Source organism: Saimiri boliviensis, chromosome 7 (assembly GCF_048565385.1).
Source record: "Saimiri boliviensis isolate mSaiBol1 chromosome 7, mSaiBol1.pri, whole genome shotgun sequence".
Classification (NCBI taxonomy): Eukaryota; Metazoa; Chordata; class Mammalia; order Primates; family Cebidae; genus Saimiri; species Saimiri boliviensis.
In genome coordinates this window covers 96,469,632-96,494,874 of record NC_133455.1, presented here as the reverse complement: position 1 = coordinate 96,494,874, position 25,243 = coordinate 96,469,632, and the positions used below count along the sequence as shown (strand labels likewise).

The window sequence follows — 25,243 nt, the reverse complement described above, 5'->3', positions numbered from 1 at the left end:
ATAATGTCTTTGTTTCAAGTAAATGAGGCAGTTAAAACAGTGCCTCATCGAGGGCAACAGTGAGGATTCTCAGGGCAGAAGATATCCTACCTTTTGGTTAGCATGTTGGGGCAGAGAGGTGGAGACTGCCTGCCGGATCACACATCAGGGTCTTGGGTTTTCTTTCTATTACTGGGAATTAACTTTTTCATGGGTGGAATGCATATATATGAATTTTTTTGTACAAGTCAGGGATCCACGGAAGGAGGTTTGGGATTCACCCCAGAAGATATGTTATCTCTGTCTTCAAAGAATCAAAGGCACCATTCCTTTAAAATAAGCATAAATTGAGGAGGGATGGCGAGGAGAGTGGAGACTAGCTATAGCAGGCGTCCCCAAACTTTTTACACAGGGGGCCAGTTCACTGTCCCTCAGACCGTTGGAGGGCCGCCACATACTGTGCTCCTCTCACTGACCACCAATGAAAGAGGTGCCCCTTCCTGAAGTGCGGCGGGGGCCGGATAAATGGCCTCAGGGGGCCGCATGCGGCCTGCAGGCCGTAGTTTGGGGACGCCTGAGCTATAGAAATGAGAGAATGCTGTCCTGAATTGCTCCAGAACAAACACGTTTAATGCCAGGGAAGCAGACCCCGCTGGGTAATGTCACAATGCTATAAAAGGAAGGGTGCTATTCTAGGTGTTATTCTAGGACATTTTTTCCAGCCCTTTTCCAGCCTTATCTCCAGGCTGCGGGAAGGAGTGTGAGGCTGGTTTAGGGGGTCTCTCCCTACCCTCCCAACAGCGCAAACATTTTGGGTGGCTTCCTCAGTCTGGAAGCCTGTTACCTGGCATCTATTTCCACATTGGCTTGCTCCACCGCCGCAGCTCCGAAGGCAGGGATAATTCCATACAGTTGCCAGAGCTCCTTCCATACAGCAGGAGCCGAGGTCAGAGGTAGCACCCACCGGGAGGGCGGGGTTTAGGGTCCGGGGCGGGCGGAACCCGGCCCCGCCCAGGGAGGGGGCGGGACGCTCCCCGGGCCCCGCCCCGCCGGCCCGGGGCTGCACGTGACCCGCGGCCCCGCCTCCCGCCCACTCCGCAGCGCCAGCTCGGCAGGCGCGGGGCGTGAGTGTGGAGTGAGACCCGCCGGGCTCCAACTCCGCAGCGCCGGAGCGCGGCGGGCAGCAACTTTCTCCCCGCAGCGGCCGTGGCGGCGGCTGCTGCCGTGGCAGCCGTAGCGGAAGCCGGGAGGAAGAAGGCGGCGGCGGTTGCCCCCGCCGGCTCGGGCCGTCCAGCTCGCCGAGACCGCCGGCCCGCGGAGCCGCGTCCCCCCGGGCAGCCCCGGGCCCCTGCCCTATGTCCCGCAAGGCGAGCGAGAATGTGGAGTACACGCTGCGGAGCCTGAGCAGCCTCATGGGCGAGCGGCGCAGGAAGCAGCAGGAGCCGGACGCGGCGAGCGCGGCCGGGGAGTGCAGCCTCCTGGCGGCCGCCGAGTCGAGCACCAGCCTGCAGAGCGCGGGCGCGGGCGGCGGCGGCGTCGGGGACCTGGAGCGCGCGGCGCGGCGGCAGTTCCAGCAGGACGAGACCCCCGCCTTCGTGTACGTGGTGGCCGTCTTCTCCGCGCTCGGCGGCTTCCTGTTTGGCTATGACACCGGGGTGGTGTCGGGGGCCATGCTGCTGCTCAAGCGGCAGCTCAGCCTGGACGCGCTGTGGCAGGAGCTGCTGGTGTCCAGCACGGTGGGGGCGGCCGCCGTCTCGGCGCTGGCCGGGGGAGCCCTCAACGGCGTCTTCGGCCGCCGCGCCGCCATCCTCCTGGCCAGTGCCCTCTTCACCGCCGGCTCCGCGGTGCTGGCCGCGGCCAACAACAAGGAGACGCTGCTCGCCGGCCGCCTGGTCGTGGGGCTCGGCATCGGTGAGTTCGTGCTCCGCGAGGGGCGCCCGGGACCCCAGTGTCACCGCCCTTGCGTGGGCGTTTCGTGCCTCTTGCCCATTGGGGGTCCCCGTCGGGTCTCGCCGGGTCAGAGAATCCTCCACTTCTCTGGCCTCCAGAGCCCATCTGTTTGTTGGTCCAGCCTCCAAGGCTCTCCGGGAAGGTGGGGACATGGTGGCGGGGGGTCCACTGTAGTCTCGCTCGAGCCCACGTGGAATCTTTGATCGCCCACCGACCACTCATGTCGAGTGGTTGTTGCCTCTCAGCACTTCCAGGAACCCAGCTGAGCACCAGCTTTTTCCTTGATCCAGCCTAACCTGATGCTGCGTCTGGACCTTACGAGGGTCTCTACTTTCCTGCACTGTCCCACCTTGTCTCTCCACTACTAGACCATTTCCTTTTCTAGAGCTCCCAGCCTGGAACCCAGTCAGTCGTCAAGTCACAGTGAGATATTTTTAGAGTGAAGTAATTCTGAACTCTGAAAGGTTTATGAGCTACGCCTGCCCTCTTTCCTTCTCTAGCATTTGTCTTTAGATGGCATCTCCTTTTGCTTTGATGCTTTTTGTATTGCCTTTCAGCGTTCATTCTTTCCCCAGGTAAATTCCGTTACCTTCTGTTTCTCCAACTTTTTCATTTGAATCCATTTTCATCCAGCCTCCTCTTTGTGTTGCCTCTCGTGCTCTCCAGTTGGGAACCAAATTATCTATTAAGGGTCATGCTCACTTCCTAAATTCATTTAGGAGCTACTCCCCCTGTGGATAAATGCCCAGCGAGATAAATGTTTGGAATTTACTTCAAAAATGAAGCCATTAACGTTCTCCAGGCTTCTTTTTTTTTTTTTTTTTTTTTTTTTTTTTTGCTTAGCAGGGGAGGTACAATTGTCAAGTTTTCGGCAGAGGGAAGATATTTGGAATGTGCTCAGTATTATTAGAAAGCACTTTTGAGGGAACGTGGGGGTTGCGACTTAAATCTCACTAGTAATTTTTCTAAGGCACACCTCTGATGTGTTTTTAATGTTTCATTTCATAATTCAGTTTTTTGTTTCCCTTAGGGTGCTGTTGAAGTATTTCTTCCCTGTGGCTGGGGCTTGATGAAAGCGCTTTAAACCTGGGGCTGCTGCTGATCTGTGTATTCACCACTTGTTTGATGTTTGTGCTTTTCTCCATTTTTCTGTGGGTTCTGAAGGAAAGCAAAGGCCATATATTCAACTCCACATGTGGGAACCATGAGCTTAAAACCCAGTTCACAGCACTTTATATCCGAAGTTTGTCAGTAGTGACCTTGCTTTTGCTTGTTTATTGTACTGCTAATTAGCAAAGGTAGGGCAAGGCTCTCAGTAACCCATTAAGTTGGCACAAAAATGTCCAAAGTGATTTAAAAAAAAAATCCAGCTGCAAGGAAACCTCTGTGTGTGGAAACTACCTGTGCCTGCAGGACCCTTCAACGAATAACCCACTTTTAATGTCCAGCGACCATGATTCTTTTCTCAGCATTGTCTGCTTGGAACATCTGGACTTTTTTGTTGCTCTGCAATAGAAATAACATCATTTTAGGTAGTAAGATTTGTTCTGTCACCCTGAATCTTTTTTTGTGATTTTGAAATTGAATCATGCTTTGCAGAGCTCTCTAAATGAAGCTTTCTAGTGTTTTCAAGTATTTGGTAAAATTTTGGGTATTATGTTTACTCTTTTATCTGACCTGCATATTGAGCCCCTGTTCTTTGTAAGGTCCCCTGCCAGATGTTCTGAGCAGAACAGTGAGGAGAATGTATTATATTTCAGCAAATGTAGCAAGGTGGGACAAAGCAACAGAACTTGGTAAGCTATATAAGAGAGATTCTCAGAGATGGCTGATGAATTCAGAGAGGGTACAGTTATCCCCAGCAGAGGGAAGCCAGAAGCTCTTACCGATGAAAATGGTACGTTGACATGTCAGTATTTTAAGAGAAACAAGGAAAGGGCCTTCTAAGCAAGGGATAAAATGAGTAAAGGAAGAAAAGCATAGGGCATACTTGGGGAATAGATGGAAGCAGCAATAAAGGAGATCAGATTGAAAGTGTTGGTGTGCCAGAGCTGTGGAGGCCTCTGTCTTGTAGCCTCATTCTGTGGTCTCTGGGCTGGTTGGTTCAACAGAGAAGGCCAGTTTAGGTGTGGTCTCCATTCAGTTCTGGTGTGGCCCATCTCACTTCCAGAAACATACCTCTCAGAATAGAAGCCCAGAGGCAATTTCATAAAAGCCCTTGTCATTTACAAAATAAAGAATGTTCTAAGATCATAAACAGACTTGGAAATAGGCCGCATTCAAAATAAAACAATATTTAAAAAAAAACTTCAAATTAGGATTAAAATTAGGATCTATGCAAAACATGTAATTACACACATAAAATCATTAAAACTCACAAAGATTACTAGCCTTTCAAAATAAATCACAAGTTTTTGTTTTTTCTTTTTTTGCTACAAGGAAATGGGTTTCTAACATGAGTGTTTTTTGAAGACCATTGAATCAGGTTGCTTGGTTGGTACACTAAATCTGGGTTAATTTTATGCTTTTTATTTTAAGTAGTTAAATTTTATGTGTAGTCAGGGATTTATTGTTTTGTCTTTATGATATTTAGTAAATGTTGATGACTAACAACATGTGGCTTCTGATAGCTTTCTCAGACAAGTTTGCTGTAAGAACGTCTTTCCTCCATACATTTACCTGTGGTAAATATAAGGCCCATGTGGGTCAGGGATTCTGTTCATTTTGTTCGCTGATGGGTTCCTGCCGCATAGGAGATACCTGTTGAATAAATGAATGGTGAGCAGAAATGAAAAAAACCGAACAGTTTCCATTGCTAGTTGGTAGAAAATAGTGCATTATCAAAGTATTTGAAAGGCTAGCTTAAGGTTTTGGTTGTAATAGTTGAATGAAAACATTCATCTATTCAACACTTGCTAATTAAGCTGTCTTTATTGATTCTGTCAGATATGGGGTAGGCAGTAATTAGATAGATAAAAATCCCACCCTGGAGGTGTTCATTCTGTGATGGAGTAGAAAGATACATAAACAAGCAATTAAAATAGACATTTCTCTGTAGTGCCAGATGACACACAGAAGATTGAGTGGTCGACCAGTTGATTCTTTGAGGGGAAAAAATAGAACACAGGATTGAGGAAGGTTCTACAGTGGGATATTCAGAGTAGGGTTTGAAAAGTGAGTGGTGTTCACTAGATGATGTAGATAAAGCCAGGAAAGTGCTTATTTAGTGCTGTAGTATGTGCCAGGCCTAGTGGTAGTACTTAACACATATTACCTCATTTAATCTCCTGAGTCTGGGAAATGAGTTCCCTTTTGTGGGGTGTGAAAACAGTTAAATGGCACTGATTACAGAGACAGGATTAAAAAATATCTTGAGTCTTTTGCCCTATTACCCTGCTGGGCATTTAAGGTGGAGTTAATAGCTGGTGTAAAGGCACAGAAAAAGCAGTATTTGAAGCATAGGTGAGTTCCTGTAGTTTATTTTTCTCTTACACTTGAGTCCTGACACTAGACTTCCTCCATTGTCTCTGCCTGCTACCATGATCACCTGAATGTTTTAAAGTTGAAAACTCACATTTCAAACAGGACATAAATTTTCCATCCCAGAAATGATTGTATCCTAACAGGGTTAATCTCATTTTGTAGGTTCTTTACACACAGTCCCATTTGCAGGTGTTTAGCAGTATTATACTTATAATTAAGGTTTTTAAGTAGGCTCAGTTACAACAGGATTGAAGAATATGAATTTGCTTCTTTGCTTCATTTTCTATGACCATGTATCTCCCATGCATAACACACAAGAAATTGTCTAGAAAAGGCAAAGTACAAGAGCATGGTACTGTTATCACTGTTAGCACGTGCACAGTCAGCGCAAAAGCATACCCATTAGCTGTTTCTACCTGGTGTTGGCATTTATTCTACTGCTCATTTTAAGTGGCGATTTAGAGCCTGTGGAGGGAATATCAAGAAGTCTCTAAATTTGATAGTCACCAGTATTCGAAACCTTTCCTGAGAATTGACATACTGGCTTATACAGCACTGGATTCATTGAATTAACCTTAGATTTACATCAGTTTCTCCTCTGTCAGCCTCTGTTTTAGGACTCCGTCTACCGGAATACAATTTGTAGCTGTATATTGCAGCTTATAATTAGTATATTATGGCCTGTTGAGTAATACTTTTAAAAATACCACATTTTTTTTCAAACAGCACTTTGAATTCTTCCTCATTGCAAATGAAATGTAAAATCTTGTTTGATGAAAAAATATGCAATTTTGAGATCAGTGTCAACAAATAATTTCATTTAAGCTAAGCATAGCTGGGCAGAAGCTACTAATTTTCAAATACTTAATCAGCTAATACACAGTTTTTGGGGGAGGTGATTAAATTTGTTTTTTTCCACTATTCCCCAGTTTCTGTCTTTGAAGGCAGGAAATCTTTATTGGGTTTATGCTCCCTACTGGTATGAAACTGACACATAAAATAAAGCCTCCTTTGACTTCTTGTATTTCCTTGTTTTGTACGCATTAACAGCTTTGTTCCCTCCCTTTTCTGTCTGGCAGCAGCAGGACTGACATTGCATTTATAGTGAGGATTATGATCTAATTGTGTTTGCCTAGTAGTATAGCAACACCCTCTTCAAGATAAGTCTGTTAACATGAGTTATGTGAAATGGTTCACGTGACTTCCTTGGAAAACATTGTTCTTTTTCATTCATTCATTTTTCCCTGTTGTGGTTTATAAATTTAAAGTAAGAACACAGTCAAAGTTTACTGACTTCACACTATCATCTTTTGTTTGAACACCTTTAATGATGTAGAAACTGCTAAGAGAACTGAAATATCAAGCAGTCTTTGCCGTCCTTACCCCAAATCACATGATTCTGATTTCTTTTTCTCTTATTGAGCTTAGCTCCTTTTTACATCTTTCTTGTGTACATCTTTTTCCATTTCTTTGCCTTTCTTTTTCCTGTGACCTATCAGAGCCAATAAATAGTAGCAACACTTTAATAGCAGCTATTGCTGATAGTATCAAAACTTCCAGTGTCAGAAGAAAAATCGGTATTCACCAGAAAAGCCTCAGACTTTTCCCACATATAAAATTGAATTTCTCTGGTTGTAGAAAGAGAGAAAAATGTTTCACAGCTACTTCTAAACTCAAGTTGCGAGTACTACATGCTTTCTAGTTAGGCCTTTTATTAAAGGCCACCATTTGAAATGGGACGGTCTGCAGCATGTGTCCAAGGGGACCTGGCAGGAGCATTGTTTCACAGCAGGGCCAAGCACCATGACAGCTGGTCACCAGCAAGTGATGGCACCTGTGTTCTTCTGATTTCAGCGCCTCCCTGACCTGCACTGGGAGGAGTCTAGGAAGTCCATCCTCATGGCAGGGTGTGGTTTGACAATCAACTTAGCTGGCAATGCCCTGGAAGTAGTACCTAAGACTTGCTGAATGCTTATACTGCTGAACATTTTGCACATAGTAATTCACATAGTCTTCATCATAACCCAGGGGGATAATAGGGTTACCTTTATTTTAAGATAAGGATATTTAGGCAGAAAGAGATGATGTAACTTTTTTATGATCACAAAGCTGTTGGGTGGGGCTGGAGTTCATACCCAAGAGGTATGGCTTCCCAGTCTGTGACACTCCTCCCTGAAACTGGCATAATTGGTCTTTACCATGGTATGTCATATGGACATTACTTTTGTTTGTTTTAGTATAGATTTTTTTTATTGTGGTAAAGAACACATTTATACTTTTAACCATTTTAAGGCATACAGTTCAGTATTGTTAAAGATATTCACATTGTTGCACAACAGAGCTCTAGAACATTTTCATCTTGCAAAACTGAAACACTATGTCTATTAAACACAAATCCCCTAGCCTCTCTGCCCTATCCTTTGGCAACCCACGTTCCTACTTTCTGTTTCTGTGATTCTCATTTCTCTGGATACTTCATGCAGTGTTTGTCCTTTGTTGGCTTACTTTATTTGAGGTTCATCCATGGTGTTGCATGTGATAGAATTTCCTTCTTTTAAAAGGCTGTGTAATATTCCATTGTGTGTAGGGGGGGCAGCATTTAATCTATCCATTCATCTGTTGATAGACCTTTGAGTTGCCTCTGCCTCTTGGCTATTGTGGATAATGCTGCAATGAAGATGGGAGTGCAGACATCTCTTTGAGATCCTTCTTTGAGTTCTTTTGGGTATATACCCAGAATTGGGATTGCTGGACCATGTAGTAGTTCCATTTCTGATATTTTGAGGAACCTCTATCCCATTTTCCCTAGTGGCAACATTTTATATTGCTTCCAGCAGCATACAGGGTTCCAGTTTCTCCATATTCTCACCAACGTTTGATGTTTTGTTTTCTTTTGGCAGTGGCCATCTCATGGATATGAAGTGATATCTCATGGTATTTTTGATTTACATTTCTCTTAGGATTAGTGACGTGGAACATTTTTTCATTTTTGGCCACTTGTACATTTGTATATCTTCTTTGGAAAATTGTTTATTGTATTTTTAAGTCTTTTACCTATCTTTAATTGGTTTGTTTCTGTTGCTGTTGAGTTGTAGAATTTACTTATATATTCCGAATATTAACCTCCATCAGATATATGATTTGCAAAATGTTTTCTTTCATTCCATTGGTTGCCTTTTCCCTATTGATCGTGTCCTTTGATGTGCAGTTTTTAAGTTTGATGTCCTATTTGTCTTTTTTGCACTCAAAACTAAAATTGTTGGAGTCATTTGTCATGCCCCTTGAGAGTAAGGTTTTGGGAATTTTCATAAAATACTAAATTTTACTTCTAGGAATATGTCATTTTGTTCCCTAGAATACATTGACTGTGAAAATATGTAGTCTTCATTTTCCAAGATATAATAGTTTTAAGCAGCTTAACTGAGGTGTTATAAAAAGTAGACTCTAAAACAAAGTCTATTCTTTATGCCTGTATGTGTGTGTGTTTGCATGCACTCATTAATTAGGAACATGAGTGTTTTCCTTAGTTTAAGTATGAATTAAAGGAAGTGCAGAGAAATTAGGGAAATTAGCACTGTTAGTTACAGTGCTGAGATTTAAACCCAGATTTCTGACCAAGAGCCAGAGGCAGAGTTTTACTCTTTGTTCCCCAGACTGGAGTGCAGTGGGGTGATCTCCGCTCACTGTAACCTCTGCTTCCCAGGTTCAAGCGATTCTCCTGCCTCAGCCTCCTGGGCAGCTGAGATTACAGGCACCTGCTACCACATCCAGCTAATTTTTATATTTTTAGTAGAGACAAGGTTTTACCATGTTGGCCGTGTTGGTCTCGAACTCCTGACCTCAGGTGATCTGCCCGCTTCGGCCTCCCAGAGTGCTGGGATTACAGGTGTGCACCACCGTGCTCAGCTGATAAATCCAGTTTTTGATTGTGAGAGCTAAATATAGTCGCCATAATGCTTCCTAAATTAGTATTTAATGTGCTAGTAGTGAAAATCTCAACACGATACTTTCTAGAATTTGACAAAATGATTGTAATCAGATTGGGGGAACACTAGTAAGACAGTAGTTTGAAGTAATTACTGCAAATAAATAAGATGTATATACTATATAGGGTATATGTTATATATTATTAAAACAAGAATAGGATGAATGGAACAGATTCAGAATTCCAGTGATAGCTCCAACTGAAAGAGTTTAGTATTCGGCAAATCAGGTAAGACAACAGAGAAAAGAAAGAAGTAACTGACAAGAGGAAATAGGAATGTGAATTTAAAATAATGTAAATTAAATTTAGGTCTCATTCTCTGTAGTATATTGGTTTAAGAGTCTCTACTAATGGAGTTTTTTTCTTATCAATATTGATGACATCTTTTATTATAATTTTTAAAACCTCCAAATATTGTGGTAAATTGATTTACCTAAAAGAAAAGATGTTTATCCTCAAAGTATACTACATAGACTATTGACAACAAGAAAAATACAGTTAGTAAATACTCTTGGGAAAGTGTTAAGTCTTGTTACTAATTAGAGGTGAAAATTAAGAGAACACCATACTTACTAAATTAGCAAATTAAAAACTCATGGCTAAGTTGTTGCCTAGGAAAACATTTTCTGGTTGCAAAATAAATTGGAATAATTTTCTAGATAAAAAGCTGACATATTTAACATGCTTCATTTGTTCTTCATTCACATTTATTTTGAATTACTGATACATACTGAAGTAAATAGTTGGAATACAGGGGTTAATATGGCTAGGTCTTTGCTCTTGCAGTTTAGTTGTAAAATTACTAATAATTCTTTGATCTGGAAATTTCACTTGAGGGTTTATAATATAAGGAAATAAAGAAAAACTGAGTCAGTTCCATGGTAGAGGGGACCTGACGTTCTGAGGCTCATTTTGCAGGCATTGAAATTGTCCTCACAGTTTTCAGTCACGTCTTAACTAATCAGAGTCCTTATGACTGGAGCAGGTGGTCAGATTGCATATTCACTGCTGTACAGTATTGGACATGGATCTGTCTTTGGTAAAGACCAGCCTATAATTCTTGTGCTGTTGAATATCACCCCCATGATGGGTGTCCTGGACAGTGTCCTAATGGAACCTCAGGGCTGTGCCCTTCCCCTCCTGAAAGATGTCATCGCAACAGATAAAGAAGAGGTTGCCTTCAAAGACCTGCATGTGGCCATTCTCTTAGGCTCCATGCTAAGAAGAGAGGGCATGGAGAGAAAAGATTGACTGAAAGCAAACGTGAAAATCTTCAAATCCCAGGGTGCTGCCTTGGATAAATACACAAAGAAGTCAGTTTAGGTTATTGTTGTGGGTAATCCAGCCAATACCAACTGCCTGACTGCCTCCAGGTCAGCTCCATCCATCCCCAAGCAGAACTTCAGTTGTTTGACCCCTTTGGATCACAACCAAGCTAAAGCTCAAATTGCTCTTAAACTTGGTGTGACTGCTAATGATGTAAAGAATGTCATTATCTGGGGAAACCATTCCTCGACTCAGTATCCAGATGTCAACCATGTCAAGGTGAAATTGCAAGGAAAGGAAGTTGGTGTTTATGAAGCTCTGAAAGATGACAACTGGCTCAAGGGAGAATTTGTCACGACTGTGCAGCAGCGTGGCGCTGCTGTCATCAAGGCTCGAAAACTATCCAGTGCAATGTCTGCTGCAAAAACCATCTGTGACCACGTCAGGGACATCTGGTTTGGAACCCCAGAGGGGGAGTTTGTGTCCATGGGTGTTATCTCTGATGGCAACTCCCGTGGTGTTCCTGATGATGTGCTCTACTCATTCCCTGTTGTAATCAAGAATAAGACCTGGAAGTTTGTTCAAGGTCTCCCTATAATGATTTCTGACGTTAGAAGATGGATCTTACTGCAAAGACACTGACAGAAGAAAAGAAACTGCTTTTGAATTTCTTTCCTCTGCCTGACTAGACAATAATGTTACTAAATGCCTCAAAGCTGAAGAATCTAAATGTCATCTTTGACTCAAGTACCAAATGATAATACTGTTATACTTAAATTACTTGTGAAAAACAATACATTTTAAAAATGATGTGCTTCTTGTTACAGGTTTGTGAATGACAATTTATCATGCTGTTAGTGTGCATTCTAAATAAATACATATTTGAATGAAAAAAAGACTAATTTTGTATAAAGGTATTTATAGATGTGCAGTATGTAATTTTAAAAAGCTAGGAGGAACCTCCAAGTGTCTAGTGATTGGGAAATGATTAGTTAGACCACATTGAATTGACGTTAAACAAAAAAACCTGTAGACTTCAGATACACACATTCTGCAAATAATAAGCCCAAAGCATAGAACTTAGCTGTATGGACACATTGATTCCAGCTACCTAAAAAATTACAGCTGGACATAGAGTTTGGAAGAAGGAATAAAGGTGTACGTTTAGTTTACATATGGCAAAGGGCCTTTACATTTTATTTTTTTTACTCTTCCCTTTTTAATCATTGTTCTACTTCACATTCAGATTTTTGTTTAGCTCCTCACCTCAGAGTAAAAGCTGGTGGTCTGCAGCCCTCCATGGGATCTTGCCCATCCCCACTTCTTTTTTGACTTGATTTCCTACTGCTTTTTCTTCCCTCCTTTTCAGCCGCCCCCGCCTCTAGGAACACACTAGACGTCCTTCCAGACCTTTTTGTGTGCAGTTTCCTCTGCTGGGAAGCCTCTTCCCCAGATACCTGGAGTACTCTTTTCCTTTCTCCCTTGTGCTTCCTCAAGCATAGCTTCTTATCAGGGCCTTCTTTGATCACTCGGTTTCAAGTTGCAGCCCCCACCACTGGCATTCCCTGCTTTATATTTCTCTATAGCAGTTTCACTATCCAAAACACTTAATAGTTATGTTACTTATTGATTGTTTCTCTCCACTCGAGTGTAATCTCCATGAAGGTAGATTTTAATTTTTCTATTTTGTTTATTGCTGTTTCACCATTGCATAGTGTAGTGCCTGGTACACAACAGGCATCCAGTAAATATTTATAGATTAAAAACTATAACAGTATAATCCTAAGGAATAATTTTGAGCTAAGATTGGATCAAGGATATTGTGGGAAATTTGTGTAGTGGATGGAAGTAATTAAATGTTCTCTAGAGTTGCTTCTGACACTACTCTGTGGTTTCTAACTTTTTAAAGTACTTGGGGGAAAATAGGTGTTACTTTTAACTTCAGTTAAGACTTTTAAGTCTAACATTGTTCTCAGTGCCTGCAATGAAATGGGTATCTCCCTGTGTCTAGGGAGCCTAAAAAAACGAAAGTTGATTTGTGTTTGAAAAATGATCTGATAGACTCTCAGGGATGAGCATGGAGTAATTACACTTAGACGCGACAGTGGGATCAACAGAAGTGTAAACTTATTACAAGGGATGTATCTTTTCCATGTGTTATTAATGCTCTAATGTCTCCTCTTTTTTCTGGCAGAGAGATTTGTGGGAAGAGGGATTACTGATGCACACAGTTGCATCTTTGTGTCTTAACCTTGACTTAAAGCAGGAGTGGAAGGGTGTTGGGGTCGTAGGTCATCCAGGCTGTAAAGAGGCCTGATCAGTTTTCCCTGACCTTCATATCTTCTGTCTGATGACACACCTTTTCAAACCTTAGTGAATCTTTCTCCTGGAGAATGGAAATACGTAATTTGAAATCTCCGTTTACTCTCTCCTTAGCAGCCAATCCATGTTTCAGATTCTATAATAAATTTCACTAAGTAGCTATTAAGCATCTGTATTGGGCCAGGCACAATGTGGCTTGGGATTCAAAAAATAAGACATGCTTTACTTCTCGTTATGGTCTGATTATAAATTTAGGGGACAAAAAACATGTATAAATGTATAATGATGTGATAAGTTTTTAAAGATGGTATTACATATATGGAATTTAAAAAATAAGTACCATGATCTTGAAGTTGATCTGACTCTTTTAAATGATAAAATTTTAATTCTGGATGGGGTTATGTTTCAAGTGAAGTCAATATGCAGCTCTTCATAGCAAATGGAGTGGCACTTTCACCGGTCCAAATTGTGATAATTAAAAAACTGGTCTTCATATTGTATTTTAAGCTTATATTTGAAAAGGACTGATTCAAATAAATGTGGAAACTCACATTGTCAAAGTATGCTGTGAAGACTTGACTTGAGCCATGTTTCCTGATTTACTCTTCTAGTTTTTAATCTGATAAATCCCGTAAACCCCCTAAACTTGTGAAGCCATTCCTGCCACCCCAGATAGACGTTATTGTACCTTTCTCTGTGATACTTCTGTTACTGCCCATAGTGAAACTCCTATGTCATTAATAAAGACAGTAATAGAAAAATATTTAAGACACAGTAATGCAGAGAAAAATTGATGAGGGCCACCTGGAGCTGGCAAGTAAGGTTTTACAAAAACCTACTTCATAGAGTTATTGTATAGATTAATTGATAAACTGTTTTCTGTTAAAAGCTCAACAAGAATTCATGATGCTTAGTATATGCTCAGAAAACATTAGCCATTGTTTTTTAATTAATAAGAATTTCTCTTCCCATTTTATCTCTATTGGAGACGGACATCAACATCTTTTTAGATTGGCGAACAAAACCAGATTGTCCTGAATTAAGTTTTCCTGGCTCATGTGTAATTAAAACCTTTGTAGGACTATAATTTGCATATTAGATAGTAGGAATGCATATGGGTGAGTTACCTCATTTCACCTTTATAGTTCCTGGTTAAAGAGAGAAAGACACTTTGAAATTTTCATAGTTCGTAATTTGAACCTTGAAATTTAGGATTCTACAAAAAGGGAATTTAAAGCATCAAGTATATGACATGTCATTATTCTTTGTTGCCAGTAGTTGGCCAATTTCAACTTTAATTGAAGTTTTGGCTTTTGTAATAGTTTGCAACATCACAGCAAAAGATAGTAGCAAAAAGCTTTTAATTTTAGATTAGATTTCCTCCTCATCCTGTAGAATAAAATTTTAACAATAGTGTCAACATAAGTAAATTATAAAAAATCTAATGATACTCAGGTGAATGAGGATGCTCTATTTTTGACTTACTGTACAAATTACAGTGCATAAAATAGAATTCAGGGAACTTATTTTACACAACATAAAGTTCAGCCATATGCCACGTAACGACATTTCAGTGGAGGCATATAGGATAGTGTTGTCATAAGATGATAATATTTCTATTTTACTGTCCCATTTATATGTTTATATGTTTAGTCATGTTCATACACAAATACCATTGTGTTACAGTTGCCTACACTATTTAGTACAATAGCATGCTATACAGGTTTGTAGCCTAGGAGCATTAGGCTATGGCATATAGCTTAGGTATATAGGGGGCTTTACCATTCAGGTTTATGTAAGGCTACTCTATGAAGTTTGCAAAATGTATTCCTGAGAATGTATCTCCGTGGCAGTGCTTGATTATATCTGCATGTGCGCATCTTTACCAAGAATATCTTACTAAAGTTCTGAGGCAGTGACTTTTACTTTTTCATAGGTAATATAAAATAGACAAATCTAAAGTACATTATTTATTATGAATGAATAGTTCTTGAAGCTGGGGAGGTAAGAACCTTTTTTTAAAAAAAGGTTTATGACCTGATTAAGAAAAACATGAATGTTGGAAAAGAAACACATGACTGTTACATTTGCTTGGTAATTATAAAGTTATTCATCTGTGCAAGAGATCATTAAGGTCTGGATTATTTTCAAAATTTTAGTTTCTAAATATGACACATTTTTAAATGAAAATATAAAGAATACAGAATTTATAGTTATTAATAAGCATTAAAACTTTGCCTATGGATAGCTACTGCTATGGTTAATAGTTACCTTTAATTTGCTTTAAGTGAACATCTGGCTAACTTAATCTAACTCAAAATAATTTACAGACGTAAACTCAAAGACACTGTCAGTAAATTTTTCTCTATTTTTAAGCAGTCATGAGGATAAGATTCCCAGAGATGAGCCATATGAGCAAATAGTGCCTTAATCGTTCAAAAAGGAATGAATTCTAGGAATTAAGATAAATAAGCATGACTGGTTTTTAGCTAAATTATAAAATATTAATGAAGATTTGGAAGCATTTAGAAAAGAATCTGATGATTAGGAACTTTTGTGTGTTCACTAGAAATATGCTTTACTAAATAATTTCATTTGTTTTTTCTTTGAGTGCATTGCGGTAAGGAGATTAGGAAAATTCTAAGCATTTGGCATACTTCTCTTTCATTGAATATATTTGTAGAACATTTACTTTGCGTTTATAAGCAAAATAAAGCAAAATAAGGTTTAATCTCATGGGGATACTGATGACAAATCTCTGAAATTTGGCAAATTAAAAAAAACATGGTTTAGTGGGATACCTTGTCAGGGTTGAAAAGTGAGCCCAGAAGGTCTCTAATGGGGTGCAACTGAAAGCTCAGGCCTTCAGCTTCCGTGTCTATCAAATCCAGGGAGCACAGAGCAAGCTAAATGGCTGTTATGATTGATAACAGAACTAATATTAAAAATAACTTTAAGATACTGGAATGCTTTTAAAAATCAAGAAAAGTTAAAATTCATAGGAAATATAAGATATATATCTCCTTGTATTTTACATTTTAAATATATTTGCATTATTGCCATTGATCCACTCTTAGAGCTGACCAACAGTGAGACAGGCTCCTTCCAGAGAACACTAGGAGAGAGTTTACGGAAGTCTGTACAGGGAGGCAGTCAGCATAAGATACAGAGTGACCTTTGTTCAAGAGATTAAATCTTCCTTGTATTCCAAGCCTGACTGAACAGCTTCTTTAGTCCTTCATGATTCTAAAATTCTCAGGCTTCTTTAGTGATTACAATTGAGAAATGGTTTCATCAAACCTGCCAGAGGATTTGTCCTTTGAAACGGAATAAATCGTCTGAGATCCTCAAGATTTCAAATTAGTAAAGGGGAGGACAGTGTCTCTTTTTTATAACTTTTATGAGAGTTTAGTAGACATTGGTTGGCTCACTGATAACACCTGAGTCATTCTGTTTGATTACTTTTGGCTCCTGTCTTTTAAATTAACAGATTAACTTTTCTTGAATGTATTAGGTCTTTTGTTATGAAATCAAGAATATTATTTCATGTTCTTTCTACAGCGAGAGTTCGTAAAGTCCAAAGATGACCACTCTGAAAACTATATGCCCCTGGCACCCTCTGAAGCACCTCAGTTCTTTCCTGACTCTTTAAATGATTAATGCTGTCATTTGCATGATTCCTCTGAAGAAAACCAATTACTTAGTGTTCTTGAGGTGATTGACTTGCAAATAATCTTGGGCTCTTAAGCACATTTTTGGTAAATTTTCCAGTTTCTGAAAACTAGAAATTATTTCTTCACTCGTTGTAATTGAGTTATTTAGATCAGATATTCAGAGATTAATAGACTCTTAAAACCAGTGGGTGCTGCCTTCATACTACACATTTTACCATGCTAGGATAAACATGCATCTTCAATTTTTTTGTTGTTGTTAAAAAACATGCTTCAAGGAATTTATTATACCAGGCATTTCATCACATACCTCTTTTGGGGCTTAGGGTCCCAACCACTCCCTGTATCTTCTTTTTTTGTCTCCCCTTCTACACCCCCACCACACTTTGGTGTTTTTGAGGTTTCTTAATCTTATGTAAATTGTGAATAAAAAGCATTTTTAGAACGCTTTGCCATGTTTATTGATCTGTAACATACAATATATTGCTGTGACAACACAGCTTTAAGACAATACCTCTAGCTTTTCTACAGCTAGACTAACACCCCCAGATCCTACCTCTGTAGAGCTTCGGAGCTTCAACTGTTGAGGTAATGGTTAATTTCCTCAAAACATAGCCATGATGGATGATTGGCTTCAAAAAGTAAAGAAAGTTCTTTTGAAAAATTGACACTTCTCCCGGCAAAGAGCTGAGTGACTAGTCAGCTGCAGTTTCTTCTAAGTTGTAATTTTTTCTAATACATGATGTTGAGGTTTGAGAGAGAGCAATTAAAATAAAATGGTCTAATTAAACAGTGTTTGCGTCATCTTTCTCAGTTTAGATGTTGAGGAAGTGTTCATGTTCTACCAAGCAGTTTTTTTCTCAATTTGAGAGAACCATCTATACTTTTGGACTTAATTGCCTTTACCTGTTTCCCTTTTGAGCTTTAAGTCTTAAAGAAATGTTATGCCATTTACTTCTTTGAATAGATTAGACATATTTTCAGGTTATTTTTAAAAAAAACCTGTCTTACAGATTATAAGACAAACTATATAAAGCTCTTGGAACAGTATCTGGCACATGGTAGTATGTAGTAAATGTTATCTGTTCTTGCATTTTAGTTTTTAATATATCTACCATGCACTTGCCTCAGTGGAATAATTTAAAAGGATATTTATACTTATAATCAGTATGAATTATAGTTATTTATACTTCTAATTAGTAGAAATTACATAATTTATACTAGTGAGTTGTTTCATTAATTTATACAGATTAACCCCTTCTGGGCCCTAGGTTTCTCAGCTTTATCCACTTCATGGTGGTTTTATGAGTATTTAAGTAAGTAGTAGTACAGAAGGGTAACTGGTACATGTAACTTCCTGGTAGTGTTGGTTTACTCTGCTCTCTTATGAGGTAAGAGTTCCTTAAGTACAGGGACCATGTTTGGTTATTATTTTTGTGTTTATCTCAGGATCTATCACAGCCTCTGGCACAAAGTAGGTGTTTATTTAGTAAATGCTTGCAGGATACATAAATAGGAGCATTGGGAAGAACAACGAACAGAAGATTGTGTAGAAATTTTTCTGTTGTAGGAAACATTCTTCCAGGGGAGAAAGGTCATTTGAAAGCCACAGGGGTTTTAAAGACTCAGTTTTTTTCATTTAAAGCTTAAAGCGTTTTGATAATTTACTTCTAAACTATTACAACTAATATGACCATGACTGATGAAAGGAAGAAACACAGAGGGATACAGACTGGAAGAGAAAAGACGGAGGGAGAGAAAGACTAGGAGACTTATTAAGTCCTGTGGAAATGTTAAACTCTAAAGTTACACTCTTGAGAGTGGCTTCAAGAGTCTTAGCTCAATTATCAGGGGCCTTTGGAAAGCCAATTAGATGATTAGCCTTTATTTAAAACATTACTTGCCTTTAAGACTTTGAAGGATCCTTTCCCAGTGAAAGATACAGCCAAGGTGGTAGTGAGAGGTATGGAAGATTGAGGAGGATGTGTGTGGTTTTGTCTTGAGTAACTGGAGCAAACGGCCTGGGATTAAGAGAAAATCGATCTGAGGACTGGGTACATTTTGTTCACTTCCACTGTCAGAGCTACCAAGCAATTGGGAGGTAACGTGTTGCATTTCTAGAGTTGGTTTTGATGTCCTGTATCAAGACCTAATTATGCCTCTTGGGGTGAGGTGAAGAAAACATGTCTTGGGACTGGCTGTTGGTAACTGCATTAGAGAAAATTAGCTTGACAGGTCTTCCTCGATTTGGAAATTTCTCTGGAGGAAACACTGCAGTGTTAGGTCCAGGAGACAAACCCTAATCTGTCCTTGGTTTAGAGGCAACACATAATCACATTACCCATCAGTTTAGTCCTGACACCTATGAATGCCCAGTTCTTCCTTGTCTTTCGGGTGGTGGATGGTAGACAACAATGCATTTCTTGTTTGTAACTGGTTCGCTTTTAAAACTGTCGGGTCTGCATTACCTTCTGCTGTTGGTGTAGTAAGAAAAAGCATGTGGTGTATTTAACCAATGAGGGACAATAGTTCTTATCTATAGAGATGAAATAGACATGTAGCTAGAGAATAGACATGTAGCTGCTTGTTTGATGGCCTGTCTTCATTTCTCAGTTTACATTTACTGCTTTGTTTTTTTTAGCCAGCTACAAAAACAGGTGGCACTAAAGGAAAAGACCACATTTTCTTTTATCCTGGCAATAGGTGTTTGTTTTTATTTATTTTTATTACTATGTAAAATGAAAAGTATTCAGATGAACCTGTTGTTCAGAGAGGTAATTTCCAGTGGGGAGTAGTGGGATTTAAAAACAAAACAAAACAAAACTACCCTCCCATGCCACCTGCATGCTGACTGCCAATGCATTTGTGTTTGGTGCCTTGATCAGCATCTCCCAGGTGCCATCTCTTCAGAAGTTCCCCAGCTTTTGCTTTTTTTTAGAAGGCATCAGGAAGGGCCAGGTGTGCTAGCTCACACCTGTAATCTCAGCACTTTGGGAGGCCGAGGCGGGCAGATCACGAGGTCAGGAGTTCAAGACCAGCCTAACCAATATGGTGACACCCCGTCTCTACTAAAAATACAAACATAAGCTGGGCATGATGGCACGTGCCTTTATTTCTAGCTACTGGGGAGGCTGAGACAGGAGAGTCACTTGAACTTGGGAGGTGGGGGTTGCAGTGAGCCGAGATTGTGCCACTGCACTTCAGCCTGGGCGACGGAGCCTGATTCCGTCTGAAAAAAAAAAAAAAAAAAAAGGCAGCAGGGAATAGTGGAAGGAGTGTGGGATGTGAAATTGGAAATCCTGTGTCTTGCTTTCAAACCTTTTATGTAAACGCGCGATTTTAGGTAAGTCACTTAATGCTTGGGCGTTCTTTCTCTTCTGTAAGGTAAGAGTTATATGTAAAGTTCCTTCTTCCATAGGCATTTCATTGGCCAGATGAGAAAGAAAAAGGAGTACTGTCATGATCTGCCATCTACTTGGGCCCCTTCCACAATGTGAAGTGGACACCGTGAGAGTAAAACCATACTCAAAAGCATATTTTTTAAAAATTCTCTCAACAGTCAACACAGAAGGCTTCTGTGTCCAAATGTGGGGGAATTCTTCCCACCAACAAGCAATCAGTTTTGCAGCAGACACCAGCTGGGTGTCCTCTAATTCAGTTCTCACACTGACAGCCTAGAAATAGCGTCTGATTCCACAGGCTGAGGGCACAGTCCCCAAGACCTCCCATCACCCCCAGTGCCAACACCCTTCAGACATCAGTTGCAAATTTGGGTCTCTGGAACTTTGCCAACCACCTATTTTAAATTGGAGTTTTTACAAACACCTTTTTTGGGTTATATTAACTTTCTAGGGTGGTTCACAGAGATCTGGAAACACTTAGGTTTACTGGTTTCTTTCAAATGATATTTCGAAGGATACAAACAGAGAAAGAGATACATAGGGCGAGACTCGGAAGGATCCCGAGCTCAGGAGATTCCGTCCCCGTGGAGGTGAAGTGTACCGCTGCTGATACATGGATAAGTTCTTGTTCTCTTCCTGTCAACCTCCATGTGTTCAGCTGCCTAGAAATGCTCTGAACTCAACCCTTTTTGCTTTTTATAGAAGTGTCATAATCAAGTATGTCATTACCTAGGCATAATTGATTAAACCATTCGTGATTGGTGACCAACTTAAGCTTCAGCTTCTCTCCCCTTGGAAGTTGGGGAATCAGGCTGAATGTCCCAACCCTCTTAATCTGCCGTGGTTTTTTCCAGTGACCAGCCCTTATCCTGAAGCTGCTTAGGGGCTACCAGTCAGCTGTCAACTTATTAGCATACAAAAAGACATCACTTTGGAGAGTCTAAGGATTTTAGGAGCTGTATGCCGCTGTGCAACAAGGGTGAAAGACCTAATAAATATTTCACACTATCACAGACAGAAAGTGGAGTGTCAAGCCTTAAGAGGAGTCCTCAATCCTAGTCACATACAATTATAAAATGCTAAATAGATAGCATGAGTTCATTTAAAAAATGAAGTATAAGCCTAGTGCTGCCCTATTGTATGATTTTTTTTTATATTTACCCTAAAAATATTTTAACTTTTTAATAGGATGCTCCATTGGATTTGGTGCTCAATCCTGGACAAATCACTTCCAGTGCCCTGACTTAGGTTGAATTTTGTTATTTGAGTCAGCCCCGTGAGTAGGCTGGCCTTGCTGGCTATTAATGTGTTCCTTGTTATTTAAGACATCTTGCTGAAGTTGGATAGTGCATGCACTCTTTGAAAGAGTGCTTTTTAATGGAAAACTGTTGCATTAAAAAGTGGCTTTGTGTTTTTATAGACCACACAATTCTAAGCCAAATGACACAGTTTCAAAATAGCTATTGGTGGGTAGAACACACAGGTAAGTACTTGAGAGCCTGGTGCTAGATGTTTGAAGTATTTGTAAGAAGAAAGCACAGCATGAGCCAGGTCTAGAGTTTCCTGTTTGATCATTTTTGCAATATCTTAGAATAGATTTGCGGTTACCCTGCCAGATGTGTACTTCATCTTTAATTAGATACATTCAAATTTATCAGTTAAAGAGCTGTTGGTTCAGTATCCAGTATTTGGAGCATTTATTCTGGTTTTGTTGGCATGCCTTTTACTGCCTCTCAAATCTCTGTTTGTGGTACTGTATACAGTAAAAGTATACAGTAAAAAGCATTTTAAAGTGTAATGAATGATACTTGGTGCTGATCAAAATGGAGTAAGTCTTCCACAGCCTGTCTCTCTAGTGATTGCCACTAAAAACTCTGAAAATAATGGAACATGCAACTGAGGATTCTGAAAAGTAAACAGCAGGAAGATTGGGTTGGGAAGTCAAAATTTGAAGACCAACTGGACTGGCAGTGAATTTACTGTTTCTGCCATCTTTCCTTTCTTAATTTCCTGGCTTTTACCTTTGGCGGGTTGAGTACCAGTACTGCTCAGTGAACACATATAGCAGAAAACTTCAACAGAAACCCCCTCCTTCTAGTCAAAAGACTCAGAATAGGGACCCTTGTGAGCCAGAAGAAATGGAAGGAGTTCCCTCTCCTTTTTTTTTTTTTTCTTTCTCTCCTTGCCCTGCCTTGAGGCCAGCCCAGTTAAAAACCTGCACTGCTGCAGTGGTGATGGCAGTAGTGTAGCGCTATCAATGCTGAGATACAGCCCCTCTTTCTGTACAGAGGAAGTAGAAAAGGGATACCTAGAGTCTAGAAAGTGTGGGAGGGAATCAGTTATTTTTTTTTCTCTGTAGTTTCTTTTGCTGTTACGCTGCAAGAACAGTCCCAATTATGTTGAACTGAAAAACAGTGTAAGGGATTAAGTTCTAAGAGAAAATCCTGGTTGTCTGCGTAGCAGAGCATATCAGGGAAAGTGGTGGAGAAGGGAGTTGAAAAAGAGGATCTGTGTTTCTGTGTATAAGCTGAAACAAGTCCCGAGCTCACTCCTAAGCAGCACATGCACGTTTCAGACCCAAAGGGGTATAGCAAATGTTTTGAGTACAGAACTGTGACATAAGTTACCACACAGTCCCTAGTATCTCATGAGTAATCTGAATGACAGACTATTGAAAATTGCTATTTAACAAGATGGCCGACTAGGTGCAGACAGGAAGAGCTTCTCCCACTTAGAGACCAGACCATCAGGAAGAACTGCACACTCCCAATAGATCTTCAGAAAGAAAGTATTGAGCGTAGACAGAAGGAGGATGCAGATCCCGGCTAAAGATGGGGAGGAAATCCTGCATGGAGTTGCTGAGCACCAGGAGTTGTTGCTAACCCTGAGCAGTTTCTGGGGAAGGGGCGAGTGAAATAGGCTTGGAGTGGCCCACTCTTGTCACAGACCTCTGGTGTTCTGGCTGCAGGAGACCTCAGGACCCCCATGAATATTTGAGCTGGCAGAGACAGAACTCCAGCATGCGTGGAACCCCAGGGGTCTGGCGTGGGAATGGCTGCAGTGGAGCATGGTCGTGGGTGCTCATCCTTCAGGGCCCACCATACTTCTCTAGGTGTCTTTAGCCTTTGTTGGCTGTCAGACTTGGACAGAGTATATCTTGCTCATGGGAAGGGGCCTGTCTGCTCTGAGTATCCCCCATTTACTGTCCTATCCCAAGGTTCCTGCCTGGCCACATCTACTTACAACATGACCTTGACTGCCCAGCTGGGCACTTGCTGGCAGCTACTGCCATAGCTTTTTTGTCAGAAGATCCTGCCGCATAGAGAGCTTCCGTAGGTGGGCCCCTGCTGGCATGCCCCACCCACAGCCCTCCCTTGCCAGCACGCACTTGTTCACAGCCTCCCCTCATTACTTCACTGGCATGCGTTTGCCTGCAGCCTCCCCGTGCTGCTTCTCTGGTGGGTGCAAATGATTACAACTAAAAACTCTGGAAATAATGCAGAATGCAACTGAGGATTCTGAAAAGTAAGCGGGCAGATTGAGTAGGGAAGTCAAAATTTGAAGACAAACTGGTATGTCTGAATTTAGTATTTGTGTCATCTTTCTTAATTTCCTGGCTTTTACCTCTGTAGGACTGAGTTACAGGATTGCTCAGTGAACACCATGTGTGCATGCTGACCTCACTGCCACCCTGCCACTGGTACACACACATGCAGGGACCCCAACTGCCTTGTCAAAGCCCTTTTGCTGGCACACCCCATTGGAGTGTTACCAGCAGACTGGGAACACCTTGTCGTTTTCAGCACAGCAGGAGCTTAACCTCAAGGGGCCAGAGAAAAAAGGCTGTGGGCCTAGTCCCAGGCCCCCAGGGTTAGAACACACAGCCTAGGAATGCTAAGCTGAGCCTTGGTCCCCTGTAGTCATCCAGACATAAAGCCAATCAATTTAACACAACTTAGACCACTGTCAAACCCTCAAGGGCATCAAAGAATATGAAAGCAAAAAGCCCCATCCAAAGGACAGCCATTTTGAAGTATACCAGAATACTCTGTTTTGCTTTATTTATTTTTTTTTTTGAGACGGAGTTTCGCTGGTTACCCAAGCTGGAGTGCAATGGCGCGATCTCGGCTTACTGCAACGTCCGCCGCCTGGGTTCAGGCAATTCTCCTGCCTCAGCCTCCTGAGTAGCCGGGATTACAGGCACGCGCCACCATGCCCAGCTAATTTTTTGTATTTTTAGTAGAGACAGGGTTTCACCATGTTGACCACGATGGTCTCGATTTCTTGACCTCGTGATCCACCTGCCTCGGCCTCCCAAAGTGCTGGGATTACAGGCTTGAGCTATCGTGCCTAGCCTTGCCCGCCTCCGCCTCCAAAATTGGTTAAACACAGTGTAGGTGACTACGGGTAAGCAAAAACACCCAATTCTACTTCTCTCTAGCCTTTTATTTGAGGAAAGGGGATTACTAAGCTCCTGCACCCTCTAGCCATTCTGTTCCAACCAAGAGAGAAGAGAACTGAGAAGCATTTGTGAAGTTCACAATCCAGAGGAACAGCCTCACTAAAGGCTGAGACCTAATCATAACACTGTAGAATGTTTCCCCTGTCCCCACACCTTACCATTTTATTACTGATGATGTATTTATATCAGTTTCCTTTAACCAGTTGTCATGTTTGGGTATCAAGAAAAAAATTAGAAAATATACTGAAAGGGGGAAAAATGGGCTGAATGAAGAGACAAAGCAAGTATCAGAATCAAAATCAGATATGTCAGGGGTACTGGAATCCTCAGATTGGGAATTAAAAGCACCTTTAATAAGCTAAAGGCTCTATTGGGTAACATAGACAGCTTGCAAGGACACATAGATAATGTAAGCAGAGATATGAGAATTCTAAGAATTCACTAAAAGAAATGATAGAGATCAAAAACACTATACCATAAATGAAGAATGTTGGGCTGGGTATCCCAATGCTGTGGGAAGCTGAGGCAGGAGGATCACTTGAGGCCAGGAGTTTGAGAATGTCCTAGGCAGCATAGTTAGATTGCAGCTCGACAAAAATTTTTTTTTTTTTTTTTTTTGAGACGGAGTTTCGCTCTTGTTACCCAGGCTGGAGTGCAATGGCGCGATCTCGGCTCACTGCAACCTCCGCCTCCTGGGCTCAGGCAATTCTCCTGCCTCAGCCTC

At 41.0% G+C, this 25,243-nt stretch overlaps 1 protein-coding gene and 1 pseudogene across 1 annotated transcript in view; both read left to right on the top strand.

Annotated features, from left to right (window-relative positions):
- The first annotated feature begins 1,068 nt into the window (after nucleotides 1-1,068).
- Nucleotides 1,069-25,243, top strand: part of SLC2A13 (solute carrier family 2 member 13) — a 342,174-nt gene continuing 317,999 nt past the window's right edge. Inside the window, exon 1 of the mRNA XM_003926726.4 lies at nucleotides 1,069-1,890. Coding sequence (XP_003926775.2) covers nucleotides 1,335-1,890 — 556 coding nt within the window. The 5' untranslated portion in view covers nucleotides 1,069-1,334. The remainder of the gene's footprint in view (nucleotides 1,891-25,243) is intronic.
- On the top strand, nucleotides 2,783-24,319 carry LOC141585166 (malate dehydrogenase, cytoplasmic pseudogene; annotated as a pseudogene).